This window comes from Agelaius phoeniceus, chromosome 2, assembly GCF_051311805.1.
Source record: "Agelaius phoeniceus isolate bAgePho1 chromosome 2, bAgePho1.hap1, whole genome shotgun sequence".
NCBI classification, from domain to species: Eukaryota; Metazoa; Chordata; class Aves; order Passeriformes; family Icteridae; genus Agelaius; species Agelaius phoeniceus.
The window spans coordinates 39,929,218-39,946,682 of NC_135266.1; the positions used below are offsets into that span (position 1 = coordinate 39,929,218).

Here is a 17,465-nt window from a genome sequence, read left to right on the forward strand (position 1 = left end):
TGTAGCAATCAAAATTGCTAAAGTATGTTCCCATGGATTGGTTGGATTAGGTGTGGGAAGAGAGGCATGCAAACAATTTCTAACACTTATTTGTAAGTACCCACAACAACAGCAATGAAAAGACTCACAAAGCAGACACGTTTTTGAGTAGGTGTTAGGTTTTCAATCCCTCCCTCAAATTAGATGCCACTTTATGTGAAATTAAAATTGCATGTGAGATTAAAACCTACTCTTGTTTTATAGTTTTCCAATCTTGTCACGCCTCTTAAGGATAGAGTTAAAGATCTTAGGAGGCAAGAAAGCAAAAAGCAGTCAGACTTGAAGATCATTGCACCTGCTCTTGCTGCTAAATAGGTATTGCTATAAGTTAGGACTGCTTTGTTTCCAGGACAGTTACTGTTCTGAGAATCAGAATGATAAAAGGAGTAAAAAAACTTCTGATGTCCTGCAACTGTTAGCTCCCACCCTCTGCCACCATGGTTTTAGGATGTAATTTACCCATTTTTATAAAGTTGCAGGTAGTAGACCACAGAACACATTGTGCAATATCAGTTTGAGCAATGTTCCATGTGACAATACAAGATTCTTTTCAATATCCATTATTAAATCCATTAATATCCATTAAATGCTAGCACTAACTAAACCCGTGTCAAATGAAACATGACAAAAAAACATCTTGTTCATCTTTTCATTTTGTTTTAACTAACTGCATTTCATAGCTGCTCAATCCTTTCAAATAGAGTCAAACTTCCTGGAGTTTCATTGATGCTTCAGAATTAAGAAGCCAGCAGTTCTTAATGTACAATCCTACAAACAGACCTAAAAGCAGCATGGGAAAAGGGCCAATGTAATTAAGCACTACAGAAAGGATCAGAAGAGCACAACAGCCCACACCAAGAAAGAGAGAAGAGAGACAGTAGAAAGGAGCCAATACAGCAATTTGTGGCTGAACTTCTTCCAATTTCTGATTTAACCTAGTTTCCCTGTCACATTCTCTACACAATACTGGAAAACATCTTAAATCAGGGGCAAAAAGAAGGTTTCACTCCCACACCTAGAAAATGTGCATCCATAGATAACAGTCACTGAAACAGGTAAAGGCTGCTTTCTCAACTCTGAGGTGCCATGCTTCACTACTACTGGATATTTGGCCAAAACACAGCAGGGAGAAGCAGAAAAAAAACAGAGGCAGCAAGAGAGCATCATACACAGTTCTACTGTTTTGAGCACTGACCCACAGTCACTTTTTTAAGAATTACTTAAGCTTTCTTAGAAGACTGAAACACTGAATTAGTGAAATTAGAAACAATCTGAAAGTATTTCACTGCTTATCAAGTGCTTCATATACAAGGACAAATACATTACATATATATACAAGAGACTATAATTTCATTCTATCTTAGATCCTTTGAAATTAAAATCACTATTTTTAATTCTGGTCAGTGATTACAATGAGACAGAAGCTTAACCAAACTGATCAACTTGTCAAACCATGGGTGGAGAAAAAGCTAGAAGGAATATTTTTCTTTCACTACATGGCACTGTAGTACAAACCTTTCTTCTATCAAAGCAGTTTAAGAATTTTTCATCTAAATAAAGCACCACCCAGCTGTCTGTAATTGACTTTATTATCACAGATTTAAGACTGCCTTGATATAATGACCTCCAAAGTGCTACTGATATCAAAGACAGGAACCAGTCAACAGAACACCAGAAGAACTCAGAAGAAAATTAAAAAAGAATGTATTTTAAAGGGTGTCTAGAAAGCCACTGCATGCCTTCTAACTTACATTCATCAAAACTGTTTAAGAAAATACCTGTAGGAAATCTTTAAAACACAAGAGCAAGAAAGGGTATTGAAGAGAAAGTGAACTGAAATAATGTCACATTACTACACAGGACTAAACCAAATTTTATCTACCGTTCCCTTCTGAATGTTCCAGTTTGGTTAACAGACTCTTTCTTTTGGTAATGGTCCCATGACAGTGATCAGTTATCACTGGATTTCACAACCAAGACACAAAGCCTGACTACTCACAGAAACGCTGACTTCAATTGTGTCAGCCTGAAAGTCAGACAAGCCTAAAGTGGGTTTCAGGGCAGTTAACCAGTGCAGGGTAAAAGCCCCAACTTCAACTGAAAGCAGAAAGATCGTACACTGCTAAGTTATCTGTAGCAGTGCAACTCCCACTTTCTATCGGGCACATAAAGGCACAGCAATAGCTCTTGACATAGGTGAAAAGCTGTTTATCTACCTGTGATAAACCTAAATAGCTTCTCATGGTTGCAATCTCAAAGGGAAAATTAAAGAAAAACCCCAAGAAAAATCAGATATCTTACTGCATTAGATTCTTCCTCTAGAAAGCATTTTAAAACGTGTAATTTCAAGCATATGGTTTAGCATTTTCACTAATGTCAAGCTTTAGTAAATAAAAGCCAAAACTCATTAAACACATATTACACTTAACCTTCACCAAAATTAGTCCCAGACTCATTTGCTGGTTGCTCTTTTCACCATTCTGTAAGATACTCAGAAGCTAAATAGTGACTTTATTGCAGTAAGCACAGAAGGCTGGTGCTCTGGATCATATTCAAGCTAGCTGCAGTCCACACAGCGATGAAGAATGAAGATCATAACATCACTGGTGTCAGTCTCCACATACAGAGAAGTACACCATGCCTAACTTTTGACTATCATGTCCAATTGCAGATATACTTTCAGGTAACTCCTTTAGTGAGGTACTCATTACTGCATATTACATTCATTCCACAAATCATGGCTGCACTTGTTCTGTAAAGTCCAGTTTGAAAAGTCAAATTTGATGATTTAAGAGACAGGGCGTTAATGCCTAGATTCCTCCAGCCCTATGGGCAACAAGGAACTTAAAAACTATTAAAACATTATTTGTTCTATAGGGATTACTTATTACACATTCAATTTAGTCAACCATGTCTGCTGAGAGGCACACAAATCCCACCATAGCTAATTTAAGAACTTACCAATTTCCCTTGCAATTCTGACAGCTTCATCTGCATCCTGTAAAAGCAGGAAATGAGACCCAACGTTAATCCCATCAGCCATTGCACTATGTCCTGAGGGCAGTCATATATTGCACTACTGTCTCCTCCGATTCATTTAATGTTTGATTTTACAACCTCCTGACCCTTTTCAGCCAGAGGAATGTAAAATTAATACCATAAGTGGAATGTAAATTCTACCTCATCATTAGTGCACTGAGAAACTCAAAGCAACGAGGAATCAGCTGACAGGAAACACAACCAGGATCGCAAAATTATTTTCTGCAGTTGTAGGAATTTAATGCTAGAATTTAGACGTTTACAATCAATAATGGACCATAAATCAGATCGTTAAAGTTTGTCCACTACCAGCTTGTTTCTGTCCTCACAGGTATTCCTTGTGTTTTCCTGATTGCTGTCAGTAGGGGGAGTTGATTCTCTATTGTTTGGGAGTAATTCAAGTTCAGGAAAAAAAACCTTGTAGAACTTCTTCAAAGACAAATGGGTTTTGTTTACTCAAGAAAGAACACTTCAGTTTTGGAAGTTCTGCGTTATGAAGACAAAATAAACCTTAAATGCATCATTTTAAACTGTATCTGAAAGGAGAAGATTCCCATGATTGTTTTTCATTTAAGAGCTACATAAGCCAACTTTACAAATTCTTTTGTTGATGCCACCTATTGCTTCAGCTGTCTCATACTACTGTAGCCTGGTACAGGAAAAAGTCCTGGGAAACTCAGTGAATAAAAACCAGAGTACTTCAATTACTTACATTTCAATAACCAAATCACTTCCCCTACAGTAGTTATTTCTACTGATAACAGTCTATCTCCCTTATACAAAATTAGAAAGAAAAAGGGTTAAATTACCGTGGTACACGTTAAGCTTGAAAATTCCATCCAAATTTGCTAATATTTATACTATCCCATGACATACATTAAAGAATTTGTATAGAAGGCAGTAATGTCTGGAAACCACCAGCTGCTAAGTGTGTCTGAAACTATGGGGGCTGACTTATGAACATTAAACTGAAACCTGATATTTTTAAAGCTTTCAAGGCAATCCATTTTAAAAGCACCCAGGTCAGAACTTTAAAAAAAATACATAAGAAATGTTCATACCTGGTTCATTTATGTCCGATAATAAAACAAAATCCTCTTTAAAAGTCTTCAGTACCTAGTAACAGCCCCATGAAGAATAAGAGGGCTGGCAGGGGAAGTTGTCAGAAAATTTAATTTCCTTTCATTAGCTAGTCTGCTCCACAAATCGGTGCTTGTTAAGTTCAAAGCAGTCCTGAAAGCAACATCAGTTTTAAGTCTTTTTACTCCAGTCACATCTGTTAATGAGATTTTTTCCAAATAACAATTGTTTTTAACTCAAGAGATAAATCTAGCAAAAAAAACTTGCCCCTCACTCCCCCCCCCCAAAAAAAAACCTCAAGAGTTTACTGTTTTATTACACCTTGCTGCTTTCCATGACCCTGCACCCTCCAAATTTTAGCTTAAAGGGATAAAATGCATGAAAAGGGTCATTTAAGAATGTTAGTGGTTTCCACACATTGAGTTTGAAGGTTCTTTGTTCCTGCCCGTGACAGTTATGCGAGAATACTTCCCCTTAATAGCCTCTCTGTCAGGAAGTGTTAAACCTGCCAAATGCAGACAATTAGAGCCTCTTGAACAAAATGCAGGAAGAGTGATGACTGATGAAGAGCCACGATTATAGCTGAGAAGGAAACTTTTACATTTCTTTTCTCTTGCAAATTCCCCCACATATTTGCAAAATAGAATTAAGGGGGGGAAGCAAACAGGGTAATCTTTTTTCACTTAGTTACCTGCAAACAAGTGGCTAACTGATACACTGTGATCTACAGGAAGACAAGCTGCAAATCATTATAGAGGAACTTTTCACTGCCACTGTATTTTTACACATGCATACAACAACTTTAAGTAACAACTGATTGGTATCAGCAGCACTAATTGTCTTAGTTCTGGCTTGAAAAGATTTTAGTCATCTGCCCAGCACAGTTATTAATTTACACTGTGTCAACATCTGTTTCTTTTATAGTTCTAACATATTAGAACCCAAACGCTAAGACATGAGAAAAAAAAAATCCATGCATGCTCCAATTTTCGCTTTCAAAGAGCATTTCTGAACCAGAAAACAAAAATATGCTGTGATTTAAGGAGAAAAACTAAAAGGAAAAAAAAAATTGATATCTTGCAATCTCTGGTAAGTCTTTTGATCTTTTTCCATAAGAAGGTATATTGAATATATGCTTAAAATATCATGAATTTCACTTGCTGATTGCATAAATACAGAAACAGTTCGGAAAGTTAGGACAGTTATTTTAGCTTTTTGGTATATAAAACTTATGACAGATACACAATATTTGCACAAGAGTAGCAAAAAAGTGAATGCTATGATACTGCCTAAAACACACGTCCATATGTGCAAAATATACAAAACCACACTGGTACTAAAAACGCTTTAAATTATTTTTAAAAGCAAAAGTCCTCAATGATTTACTACTATTTCTTCCAAAAGCACATTAGCTACACTACCATTTTCCCAAAATAAACTGGAAACTGTAAAGAAATATATAATTTTAGCACCACCTTTTATTGTACAAATAAAAATGTTCAAGTAATGGTAGAAGTTAATAAAAGTCCTAGGAGTTATAAAATTATGTCAAGTGTTTTCACAAATAGGTGATTCCATTAAGTTAAAGAGACATAAAATACTCCTTTTAGCATAAGAATTCCTATCCTCCTATTTTCATGTACATGCCTCTCAACCAGGTACCAGCAGGTGGAGACAGAAAAACAAATCCGTCTTGATGTAGGGGAGTGCCAGGGTAAAGCTGATTAAGTGACTCCTAGAACTGTGAAACATTGTTTTAATGATGAAGAACTGCACCATGGTTTTCATGGCTGAGGGTTTTAGCCTTAGAGAACGTCCAGTTCATATCCAGAATCTTTAACAACCTCTCCAACAGTGATCATTCAATCCCAATGTCAATATCCATATCCCAGTACAAAAATTCATCTAAAACAGGCACCCAAAACTTACCTACAGTAAATTCAGGGCCTTGCTGAAGACCTCCAATGTGTTTACTGACATCAGTGAAACTAAGTAGACACAGACATTATTCTTCTGTGACTACACCCAGCTGTGTTCTACCAGCCATAAAACCAAACTGGCTGTATATGGTGAAACAATACAAAAATCATTCTTTCCTTGCCATTCCTTTCCCAGTTTTTCACCACAACATGTTCTTATGCTCATTACTCAGCCTCCACTTTCTAGTCTCTTACTCCCCTTTAGTTGTTTACAGTCAATACATCATCTTAGATCTAACTTTAGTATAGCTATTGCTCACATGGATTAATGCTAATTCTTGGATTAAAACCATTTATGACTACATCTCCCAATCGGGTTTTATAAAACTAATTCTAGTTACACATTTTGAAATTAATTACCTTTGATTGCTTTTGTTGGCTCTCTAGCTGACAGCACAAGACTCCAGTTCCTTTTATGTTCAAACTGGATTTCTCAATTGCCCTAGCCAACTGAGAAACTGAACCAGTGATGAGAAGAAAATTACTCTTTGTCAAACTGCCCTCTCCATTCCACATCTTTCCACTCTCAGTTTCATATTTGCTAGAGCATTTGCCAGTACAAGAACAGTTAGCTGTGTCTGATGCCATGCATCCTCCTCTTCAATCCTTCCAGCTTTAAGTACACTGTTGAAGGGCTTCGTTCTTTTCCATTTCTAATTTAATTACTACTCACTGGGAATTTTTCTGCATGCAATTTCTCCAAGATGTTATTACAAAATCTTAGCAGTGTCTCCTATGTCTAAGTGCTAAGCAACATAAGAGAGGAAAAATATCCTTTATTCATGAAGGACCTAAGTATCTGCAGCACTATTTAACAAGGATAAAGACAACTCTTCTAGTAACAAAGATTTTCAGTGCAGTCTTGAGTTGAACAATGAAGCACTAGAAGTTGTTGCCATGGGTTTACTTTAACTATTCATCCACAAGAACACATGAAACAGATCTGTCTTAATTTCTAGCATTGTCAGAAGCATAAATGCAGTTTTCCTCCAGCTTTATGAAGTCCTTTTTAAGGTTGAAGCCACATCTAACCACCTTAAGCATCAAGCAAACACTTAACTCCTTCCTAAGTCCTTTAATTTTTTTATTTCTCAGGAAAAAGAGCCCTCAAGGATTTTGAAAGCTTCATAACTGTGACTAAAACAGGTCTCCCACAGAATGGCAGAAATCCTGAACAGTCTCTAGTTCCTTTTGTGTTGCTGTTCTGATTAGAGCTGGTATCATCCAGCTTTGCCCTTCCTATCTTAGTCCAAATTTGCAAAATAGCCTATCAAGCTCTAACCAAAGATCAGGCATCCTATATGACCTAATTATTTGGGTATTCATTTGAGCAAAAGACATTGTCACAGGAAGGAAATCAGAGAACAAACACAGGCACATATTTAGATCCATAGCAAGTGTGACACTATCAATTATCAGAAGCTTTATTTCCTATAATTGGTAATCAAAGCACTGGTTAGCTTAAAATTTGCAACTCCACTTTTTGATGGAGACTACAATGCTGGTAATGTCTGTGGACTTTCCTTTTTCTTATTTGGTGGGCACATTGCAAATTTGGGTTTGGGGTTTTTGTTTTTAGATATGTACTCTTTTTCATCAAGACTCTTCAGATAATCAGAACTCGTGCAGGGCTGAGGTAGGTGAAACTGGTATGATATGGACACTTTGGGATTAAGAAACTACCACATAGATCCTTTCAATAGCAGAAGACTGGAGTTGTCAACTCAGGCCTACATTCCAGTTCATTTGGTTTTAAAGGTATTGTTGCATATAGCCCATGGCCAACCACAACACTTGAGTTTCCTTTTTGTGTCAGGAACTTCAGATAATTGTCAAAAACAGTGCAACTGAAGGTCTACAAAACAAGTGCATACAAGAAAGCAGCTCAGCTGCACTGGCTATAGGCCTATCTGTTCCTTAACCATTATCCTACTTTATCAGGTTCGGGTTCTTTTATTAGCAGAATAGCAGACCCCTACATAAGTTTTAATTTGATACAATAAGAAAACCAGCATTTTGAGTATTTAATTTTACATTAGAGAATGTTTTGTGGTGTTCAAATGATTAATTCAAAGTTATCTCCTAGCTAGATGCTTTTCTGGAAGTTACTTTGAAGATTCCCAGAAGAATATACAGGTCCTAGAAGAATATACAGGATATCAGAACAAAGAATGTTATGCCCAACAGCTTGGCTGCTGTTAAACCTTACGAGTGCTAAAGGACCATATACACAAGGGACTGCTAAAACATACAACAAAAACCTGAACTTTGCCAATTTGCCACTCCCAGACTTCAACATGGCCACGAATTCCAGTCCAAAACTCATATGGAGTCCTCCAGAAGGGAAAGAAGTCTGCACTTTTACCTGTTGCAGCATTATCCTGCTTCCAGACATTACAAACATCATGCATTTCCATCACAAGTACTGAAAAGTTCTCTTGGGCATTTTGACCTCAGCTATTTTGTGATTTTATCATTCTCTCTCACTAGTCAAGTTCTCCAGGCAGCCTCATTGGACCAGGTAATTTTGTGGAGGCTGAGCCCCTTTGTATTCTATTTACCTTTCACTTTTAGTTGGGTTTTGGGGGGTAATTTGTCTCTTAACAGAGTTTAAAACCCAGCTTAGCTACTACACTCTTTTCCATGCAACTTAAAGTTTTACTCAATCTTCATTTGAAAAAAAATTTGATTTGACATGTAAAGCATAAAAATTTTCAACCCAGGAGGTCAACATTTTCAAACGTACCAAGTTTTAGTTTTACCCAATGAAGGTTTTAAAAGAGAAAAGCTTAACTATATTAACATAGACAATATATTAAGACACAAAGGAAAGCATGTAAGAATCCAACATAATCTATATAGCAGAAAATAAACAAAAATGAAGATATACCTTATTTAACCTTAGAAACTATAAAGAAATAAGTTCTTTTTTTACAAAACCGTTGGAAGCCATTCCTTCTAAAATACACAAAGAGCATTAGCTGCAGATTCTGATAAAGAGCCGTCAAATTCCCCCCCATCCCATCCTCATCCTGAATTTTGCAACACATGGAGATATGCACCATCAAAACAGACCACAAAATGGAAACTTCACACAGTTTAACAAACTTCACTTCACTTAGAGCTGTCAAGATCTCGGCCAACAAGAAGACCTGAGAAATGTAAAGATGTGCAAATAAGTCAAACCCACACCTGACATTTTACACATCTACCTGCCTTCATGTTAAATTTAAAGCAAAGTAGTTTTAGAGACTCCACTGAAGAACTCCTAATACATCATTTATTATCAAGGACTTTCTCCTCTTCTCTAAAGCTCTCTTGTTAGTTAAAATCTGTACTTCATTTTTAATTACATTTTACTGAAAAAGAAGAGGAAATTATAATTAGATTCTGCATCAGACCTTCAATAGGTATACTTTGATTTAGACACTGTTCCTACAGTGGGCAGACAGTAATTAAATGATTTCTCACCTTGACTACTCCATCAAAGCCAGGGATCGTGTTGACCTTTGCATTCTTGGCTAACAATTTGCTTTCAATCTTGTCTCCCATAGCTTGAATAGCATGTGTGTCAGGTCCAATGAAGGTGACACCTTCTGATGCCTGCAAAGACAATGAAGACAAAACTTCAAGAGACAAAAATAAAAATCAGCTTTTTCATACACAGATATTACTATTAACTTTTTTCTCTTTTTGAGCTAGTACAAGACTTATAAGGCAGTGATCTCTTTACATAACAACAGAGCAATATATAAATATTTCAGACACTTCATTAAAAATGTGTATGACCTTGTGAAACTATGTATACACACAGATTCAAAGCCCTATAATTAGCATTTGTATAAATCAAAAGCCAGGCCAGAGAAAAATAGCTGCAAGTGGAAGTACTCCAGCCTGGAAGTTAAAAATATCCCTTCAGAAAACAGGTTTGTTAATTCACTGTTGAAATAACCAAAAGTGATTTACAAAGATGCACTTGCCAAATGATAAAAGATGCACTTGCCAAATGATAACACCCCTTAAAATTTTATTTAGTATGCATTCCTAAAATCAAACCTCAATGAAACACCACAATGAAAATGTAGTCTTTAACTCAACAGATAAAAGACCTTGAAAATAAAGCAATAAGTGAAATAACATTTCCTCATTCTTTCAGGCAACTCTTCTCCAATAATAACGTGGAAAGCAGTTAACATAAAATGTTCTAATACTTCAACATCAATATGTAGGTAAAACATTGAGCTGCATGTTTCTTCCTCCTGTTTCTCTATGCCTACAATAGACTTCAGCAAGGTTATTCAGAGGCATTCTTTCAAACTTCTCCAGGTCAGTACTATATTAAGTTAAAGACAATTCTATCAGAACTGTTCCCTGAAAGTTACTGATGCAATAGCAAGTACACATGTGTTTCAGGTAACTTTATATCTTTTGTACTGGATGAAGAAAGACAAGAAGAAAGAGGGGTAAGGATGAAACAAAAAAATTTTTTTTTTACAAGTCAAGCCTTGCACAATTTTTCTAAGTTACATTTATTTTCTTCTCCCCAGATGTTTTAAGACATCTGTAAAATGTCTAAAACCAACTTGTTTCTAAGCCAATGGGCAGCTAACTTAATACCACTTCTAGCAAAATAGTAAACAGCAGTTTCTTATATCACAATTCAAGCCTTAGTATTTTGTCTTTCTGACACATACTTAAGCTACACAAACCATATAGTTACAGTCAACGACAAAAAGTCATCTGTTGAAGCTGTGTGTATTTACATGATGGAAGCATATGATCCAATCCCAGAACATAGGAAAAATACAATTAAGCTGGGAAACATCCTCCTATTTGTGATGTTATAAGAGCCAAGAGATCTCAACATGCTTGGGAGTCACTGTTTGCACTGTCAGCAGCCTCCTAGCAGGACCAGTGTGCCAGCAGCAGCTCTGTGTAGATTATTTCATACCATCCCAGCTAACAGGGAAAGAAAGATCACCCAGAAAAGACAGGTGAGCATTACAGACACACAAGGAAGCTCAGTGCAAGGACACCCAAACCAAATGCACAGCATCAGTTCTGCTACATCAAAGAACTGTTAGCTTTGACTCACAATGAACCATCTGGGGATTTATCTCTGCCTACCTATTCTCTACTGCATTGGGATTCTTAGCTTAGCAACTCAGGAATTAACAACTTGATTAACAGCTGTCTTAGAAAGTTGGGAAGACTGTAATACAAAGAAGGAAGAGAGAGGAGGACCAAAACAAGGATGCAGATCCATAATTAAGTAGTGCTCAGATCCTTTGGCACTTGAAAAAATCCACTTTTTAAAGGAGAAGTGAAACAAAGCAAGGAGTTGATGCATGAAACCACAGTGACACAAAGTTTGGAGCTGACTGTTTCAAAAACAACCTGAAAACTCATACTTCTTCCTCTTTTAATAAGAGGCAGAAATTGGCACCTGCATACACCTAGAGGCAGGGCAGAGTTCTATCATCAGACTGTATCCCAATCACAATAAACCTTGTGGAAAAGGATCACTTACACACTTGACAAGTGGAGATCACACTGTCCCTCTTGTATCACACTTCTAACCTGGACATACCTTGTTTCCACAGTTTCTGCCACAATACTAGCATTTGCATCCTGACCAATACCACTTCAAACTTCACCACGTATTGTTTCCTCTCCTCACTTTCTTCTCAGAGTTTACCATCAAAAACATGAGATCTTCAGAGGTCAAGATATCAGGTTCAAAACTTTTGCTGCCATAACAGACCATCCCAGACTTGTAGCTTGCAGCCTACTTCCATATTCTTACAGTATTTCTCTTCTCTCCTATTTGTTCTGACAGAAAATGAAAAATCTTCATTCGAACTGGAGGTCACAGGGGAGGATAAAAATTACATTGATGGCATCAGCAAGCATGCACCTTTCCAGCCAAGTGCCCACAGGGGACCTCAGTCTTGACCTACTGTCTCATCTCACTGATTTGTGGTATGGACTTCCAAAGTGCCCAGTTCACTCCCTGCTCCTGCCCAGATAGCTGGATAAGAAGAGAACAGTACCATTCAGGAAAGATTAATGAACCACCTAAGAAGGAACACTGCAGGCCATTTCAAGAAATTAATCTCTGCATCCAATATATTTGTTACATGAATCCTGTAGAGCTGTAACATTCCACATGGACACAGCCTATAATACTTACTAAAAATTAAGTAACAGATGATGTGCAGCATATTCACATTACTCTAGTGCAAATATCACCTGTTGCAACCTGTATCTTTGGTTTTTTTTAATGTATACTTTTCATAGGTCAGAATTTACTGCACTTGTCTACATATGCAGCTTTTGGCTTTAATTGCTTCAAAGCTTTGTACCTTACACAGATCAGCTCTTCCATGGTGAACAAGCAGCAGCACAGTACAACCAGCTATTCCCTCATAACATCAGTCACCTGGGGCAGCCACCACAGCCAGTTATTTCCCCATCAACAATCTGAAACTAAATAGTTTAATTCAATACGATATCAAAGGACACCTAAAACATATGATTCTGCATTCTGCAACATCCATAAATCAAAAATCATTTAACAAACCTAGGAGGTTCTGCTGGTCTCCAGGCAGTGTGTCTAACCATCTCTTACACTGGAAAGTTGTGCATTCTCTGACATGACTCATAACTAACTTTAGTTAAGCACATTAAAAAAGACTTTGTTTAGTAGTGCCATAAGCTGACAAAGTCTTGCAAGTCTTGCTACAGCAATTTAATACCCCATCACTCAAAGATGCTTGCTCAAGCCCTCTGCCAAAGTTTCTCTGCTCATCACCAGAAAAGTGCCCCAGGTTCTTCATCACCCACACTCACAAAACTTATTAAACAATCCATTCAAAAGTCTACTGCCTACTGCCTGATACTGAAAACACCAAAACCAGACCATATGAAAGAATGCAGTGGCAACATCTTCAGCTCCCACAAAGATTTACCAATTTGTTCACACACAGACTTGTCAGTGTGGCAACAAGTACTAAAACCTCTGCTGTACATATACAAGCTTACACACTGCATATCAAACAAGTTCTTCCAAAACTTCTGTTACTCCTCCACACATCCAGCAGCATATTTCAGCCTTGAAGACTAATTATCTGGCCGCAGAAAACACATCAAAAGTTTCACCATAAACATGCACCAGCACTTTGTTTAGAAACATGCCTGTGATATCTGTGTATCACTGCTCTACTTTGCAAAATGAAAGGTACAGGCAAATAATAATGAATATTTTATAGAAGAACAAGTTCATAAAAAATTCATGCAAAAAAGTTAATTTTTAGTTGTTTTAAGTATCAGATATTGAAGAGTTTTCCCCAACAGCCCACTATTTTTGAAAGCAGTAACAACAGGTCTAATAGTCATGCCATAAGAACTGCGAGCAGTTTACTCTCCCTTCCTTTTGGTTTGGTGGTTGGCTCTTTTATGCCAGACAAAAGCCTTAGTCTACCCTCAGAGACTGCAGCTAATATAGCAAAAACTAAACATAGTGTCAAAGTACAAAGCAAAGGCAAGATTTGGAAAATCCTTCTGAGAAGTTCCTGATTGAGTTGTGACCATCACAGTCACACAGTCTGTCAAACATCTGACTGCTCTGGAAACAGAGTGGGCCAAACAGACCTATGTTACTGTAAGTCATCATACTCTCAACATCTGGAAAGGACCTGCCCATCTGATAAACTCCTGAGGTAATTAAAGAGACCATCTAGAAGGGGAGTTCCCTTTGCACCTCCTCCTCCTGGAAATTATGAATGTAGATATTCACAATTAGTGTATTATACAGTCAGTAGTGGATTCAGTCTCAGTGACAGCCTAAGCAGAACTAAAGATAGAAAGCATGAAGGAGGGGAAACTGCATAAGCAACTTTTACACACATATACTTGGCAACATATACTCTTCTGTGGGCTTATGAATCTGTGGCAAAGCAGCCAACTCACTGCTAGGCCTCCTGGAGCTGCAGGAAATGATTGAACAGTTCCAACTCAGCCTTAGACAAAACAAATGATACTAAAACTTATCCTCTGTCTTCTACTATGTTAGTTATGGACAATTAAACACAGTTTTTGGTGTCCTCATTTGAGCCAAGATACTTGAATCTGCATGTTAATATCAGCTTAAGAGGAGCAGCTTCAACCAACAAGGAGATATGCCATGTACAAAACAGTGCTATCAAGAATCTTGTGTTTCCTCTTTCAGGACCATTGGATGAGGGGATTTTTCCACTCACAGCATGCTGATGTGGCAAAGCATACTCCAAGTGCCCAGCTGCTTCCAGGTGCAAGAGCCCCTACAGTTATCTTTCCACACAGAAGCAGTGACAATAATGCAGGCTTTGTTCTTGTTCATTCCCTAGGACCTGAAATGAGTAGTTTGAGGGAAGTATTTCTCATCTCTCAGGAAGAAATGGCTGAAAGGCTAGAGAGATCTCAGGAGCATTTGTAGCTGCTCTGCTTTATTGAAAATAAGCTTTTTTATGTGAACACAGAGCTGGTTTTAAACAAGTTCAGGAAACTTTACAGGAGAACCCGAACAATCTATTGCATGCTGCCACTGAATCATAGGTTCTCAAATTCAGACTTACATATGATATTTTCAACTCAGGGTAATATTAACAGAAGACAGTAACAGCCCTCAAGTAACTGAGGCAACCAACCAAGTTCCTCTTCCCTCATCCTCTCTCCTTCCCCTCCTGCACATGCCTGCCCACAGTCCTATCTATCCCCCTTCTCTAAAGGCCGGCCTAAACACTCCTCAGCTGACCAACATGGCAGACAATGGTCTATTTCTTGTGTAAGAAACGTTTTCCATCACTTTCATGAGACAAAATGAGCTAAACAGAGAAGCTTTATGGGCACTGAAAGAAGGACCATGAGCTGCTGGTGCATACAACTGGGAACAAGAACCTTCTTTGGGAGGATGGCACATCCTCAAACTCTGAGGTGCTCTGGAGGGTGGCTGCATGCTGCCATATTGACCTGCTCTTCTTGTCAAATCTGCACTACTGTTTTAAGGTTGCTTTTAGAAAACATACATGATGCTTCTCTGAGTCACAGAATGGCTGAAGTTTGAAGCATCAAAGCCACTGCTAAAAACAACTCTGGACATATAGTTTCAAGTACTCCAACAACTTAAGGGCAGAAGACAAACAGAAACAAGATTCTGTGGTAGTGAGGTAACAGCAAGATCAGCAAGTGTGGGCAGCACAAGTTACCACGCTTACTGAAGAATTTATTGGTGAGTAAGATTATGAAGGATGGTCCACAGATACGACCTTCAGTAGAAACTTTATGATAAGTCTGGTTTTCCAGAGTCTGTTTTAACCCACAAGTTTTCTTTACAGGAGAAACTAGAAAAGGTTTCTATTAAATTCTTACATGCAGCTAATTAATTCTTTCACCATTGTATGCTCTTGCCACACAACCAGTCAAGGAGGCAGACACAAAGGAGAAGGGAACAGGCACAAGTAGTCTGGTATTCACAGTGTTCCAGAAAAATTGGGATCATCCACAAACACAATCCCCCACATACAGCTTACAGATCATCAGAAGGACACAAACCTGAATGTGCAGATGCCTGCAGACACATACAAAGCAGAGCAGATAAGCAGCACACCTCAAAGATGACTGGAATAGACAGCTGGGCCAAAAAGCCTCTAAGTCACATGAGCTAAATGCAGGGCTGAAAAGCTGAGCTGGCAGCAAAAGGAAGGTCCAACAGAGGTACAAACAATCTAGGAAAAAACCAAGCAGAACAGAAAAATCCAGATGAAACATCCAAAGTCAGACAAGATTCAGGAGTACTAGCAGGGAAAAAGGGGAGAAAAAAATCCACTAACACTAGCACACTGACATCAGTTGAAAAAGGCAGGTACATAAAACACTTCAGAATTCAGGAACTGTCCATTCAACATTGGGAAGGAATTCCTCAAGGAAATCTACTATAAAAATATATCATAAGAAGCATCCACTCAATAACTTAGGAAATACTGAACTGGTAAAACACTCTACAATACAATGTGGTGGACATGAAAAAACATCCTGAAGCCTTCTGCACAGACATGACCTATCAGCTCCAATTTTTTGGCCCTGTTGCTGCTGTCTTGAAGGCTCAGAATTAAGAGCATACACAGGAGTGGCCAATGATTTGTGCAGGCATCAACCTGCAAATTCAGTACCAATAAATGGAAAATTTAATTCTCTGATGTTTATTTTTAAGCTGCAAAGGGCCTGAATCAGTAAAAAGCCTAGGTATTGTCATGGATCACCGAGAGCAGTAATTCTCCAGCAGTTCAGTGAAGAAAAGTTTCTTCCAATCTTGTTTACAATTAAATAAGCAGAACTTCTGAAGACAAAGGATCTTTACAATGCACACACATTTACACCAACACACACGAGAGAAAAGACAACACATACAAGTAGCGTCCTTCATTAGAACAAATATTTTTACAAGATGAGCCATGCTGAAGTAAATTAAAGCTTTCTGTATAGCTTATAGCCCAGTGAAGACAGTATGTGATGTAAGGAAAAGCATAAATATGCAAGAGGGAAGGGCTGTAGCAGCCTTCTGTTCTCTACACCTGCCTTTGACTACTACAGTTATTTCTGCAGAGGTTTGGCTTTTGTGTTGTTAGAGGTCTTTGGAAGGAGATGGATTACTACAATCACCTTGAGCTTCAGAAGCACAAGGCAGGTACACTGTGACAGGAAGTAGCCTCAAAAGCAAAATATAAATTGGCAGTTGGCAAAGTAACAGTGCCTGAGGTAACTTTCAAAGGAAGGTGGTAATAAAGAACTGTGCTGCCCAGCCTGTCAGGTCTCATGGCTTCTTCCAAATTCTGCTTCAAAATCAGAACTGTTACTTGGCTCCAAAACACACTACAATGTAGAAGTCAGAACCCCCACACAAGCTATGTCACTACCTGTGACACTACATTGCTACTTTAAATATCTTATTCACTGTCTCAAACAGGAGCATGTACTGCAAGAGTAAGTAATACATTGGAAGTGTTTCCTTTGAAAAGAAAAAGCTAGCAGAAAAAAAAAGGCTTTACCTAAAATTGAACACAGCTGCAAGAAGTTTGTCTTACTTCTTAAAACTGAATTTAAAGAACACTAAAGCATTTTTCAACCACAAGGAAATTGCTGGGCAGCAATACCCCCAAAAAAATGAAAAATAGAATACACTCGTTTACTTGAAAATAAGCCAATTGATGCCAGTTTCGATGTTTAACCTTTACCATAGGGAGGGAGATGTGTTAATATACTCCCATTAAACTCTCCTTCTAAGAAATATTA

General features: G+C 37.9%; 1 protein-coding gene across 1 annotated transcript in view; it reads right to left on the reverse strand.

Moving 5' to 3' along the window:
- PCCA (propionyl-CoA carboxylase subunit alpha) overlaps positions 1–17,465 on the reverse strand; it is a 273,150-nt gene that overhangs the window by 186,432 nt on the left and 69,253 nt on the right. The window contains exons 7-8 of the mRNA XM_054654777.2: positions 9,609–9,740; positions 3,001–3,037 (exon numbers count right to left, since the gene is read on the reverse strand). Of these exons, the coding sequence (XP_054510752.2) occupies positions 3,001–3,037; positions 9,609–9,740 (169 nt within the window). The remainder of the gene's footprint in view (positions 1–3,000; positions 3,038–9,608; positions 9,741–17,465) is intronic.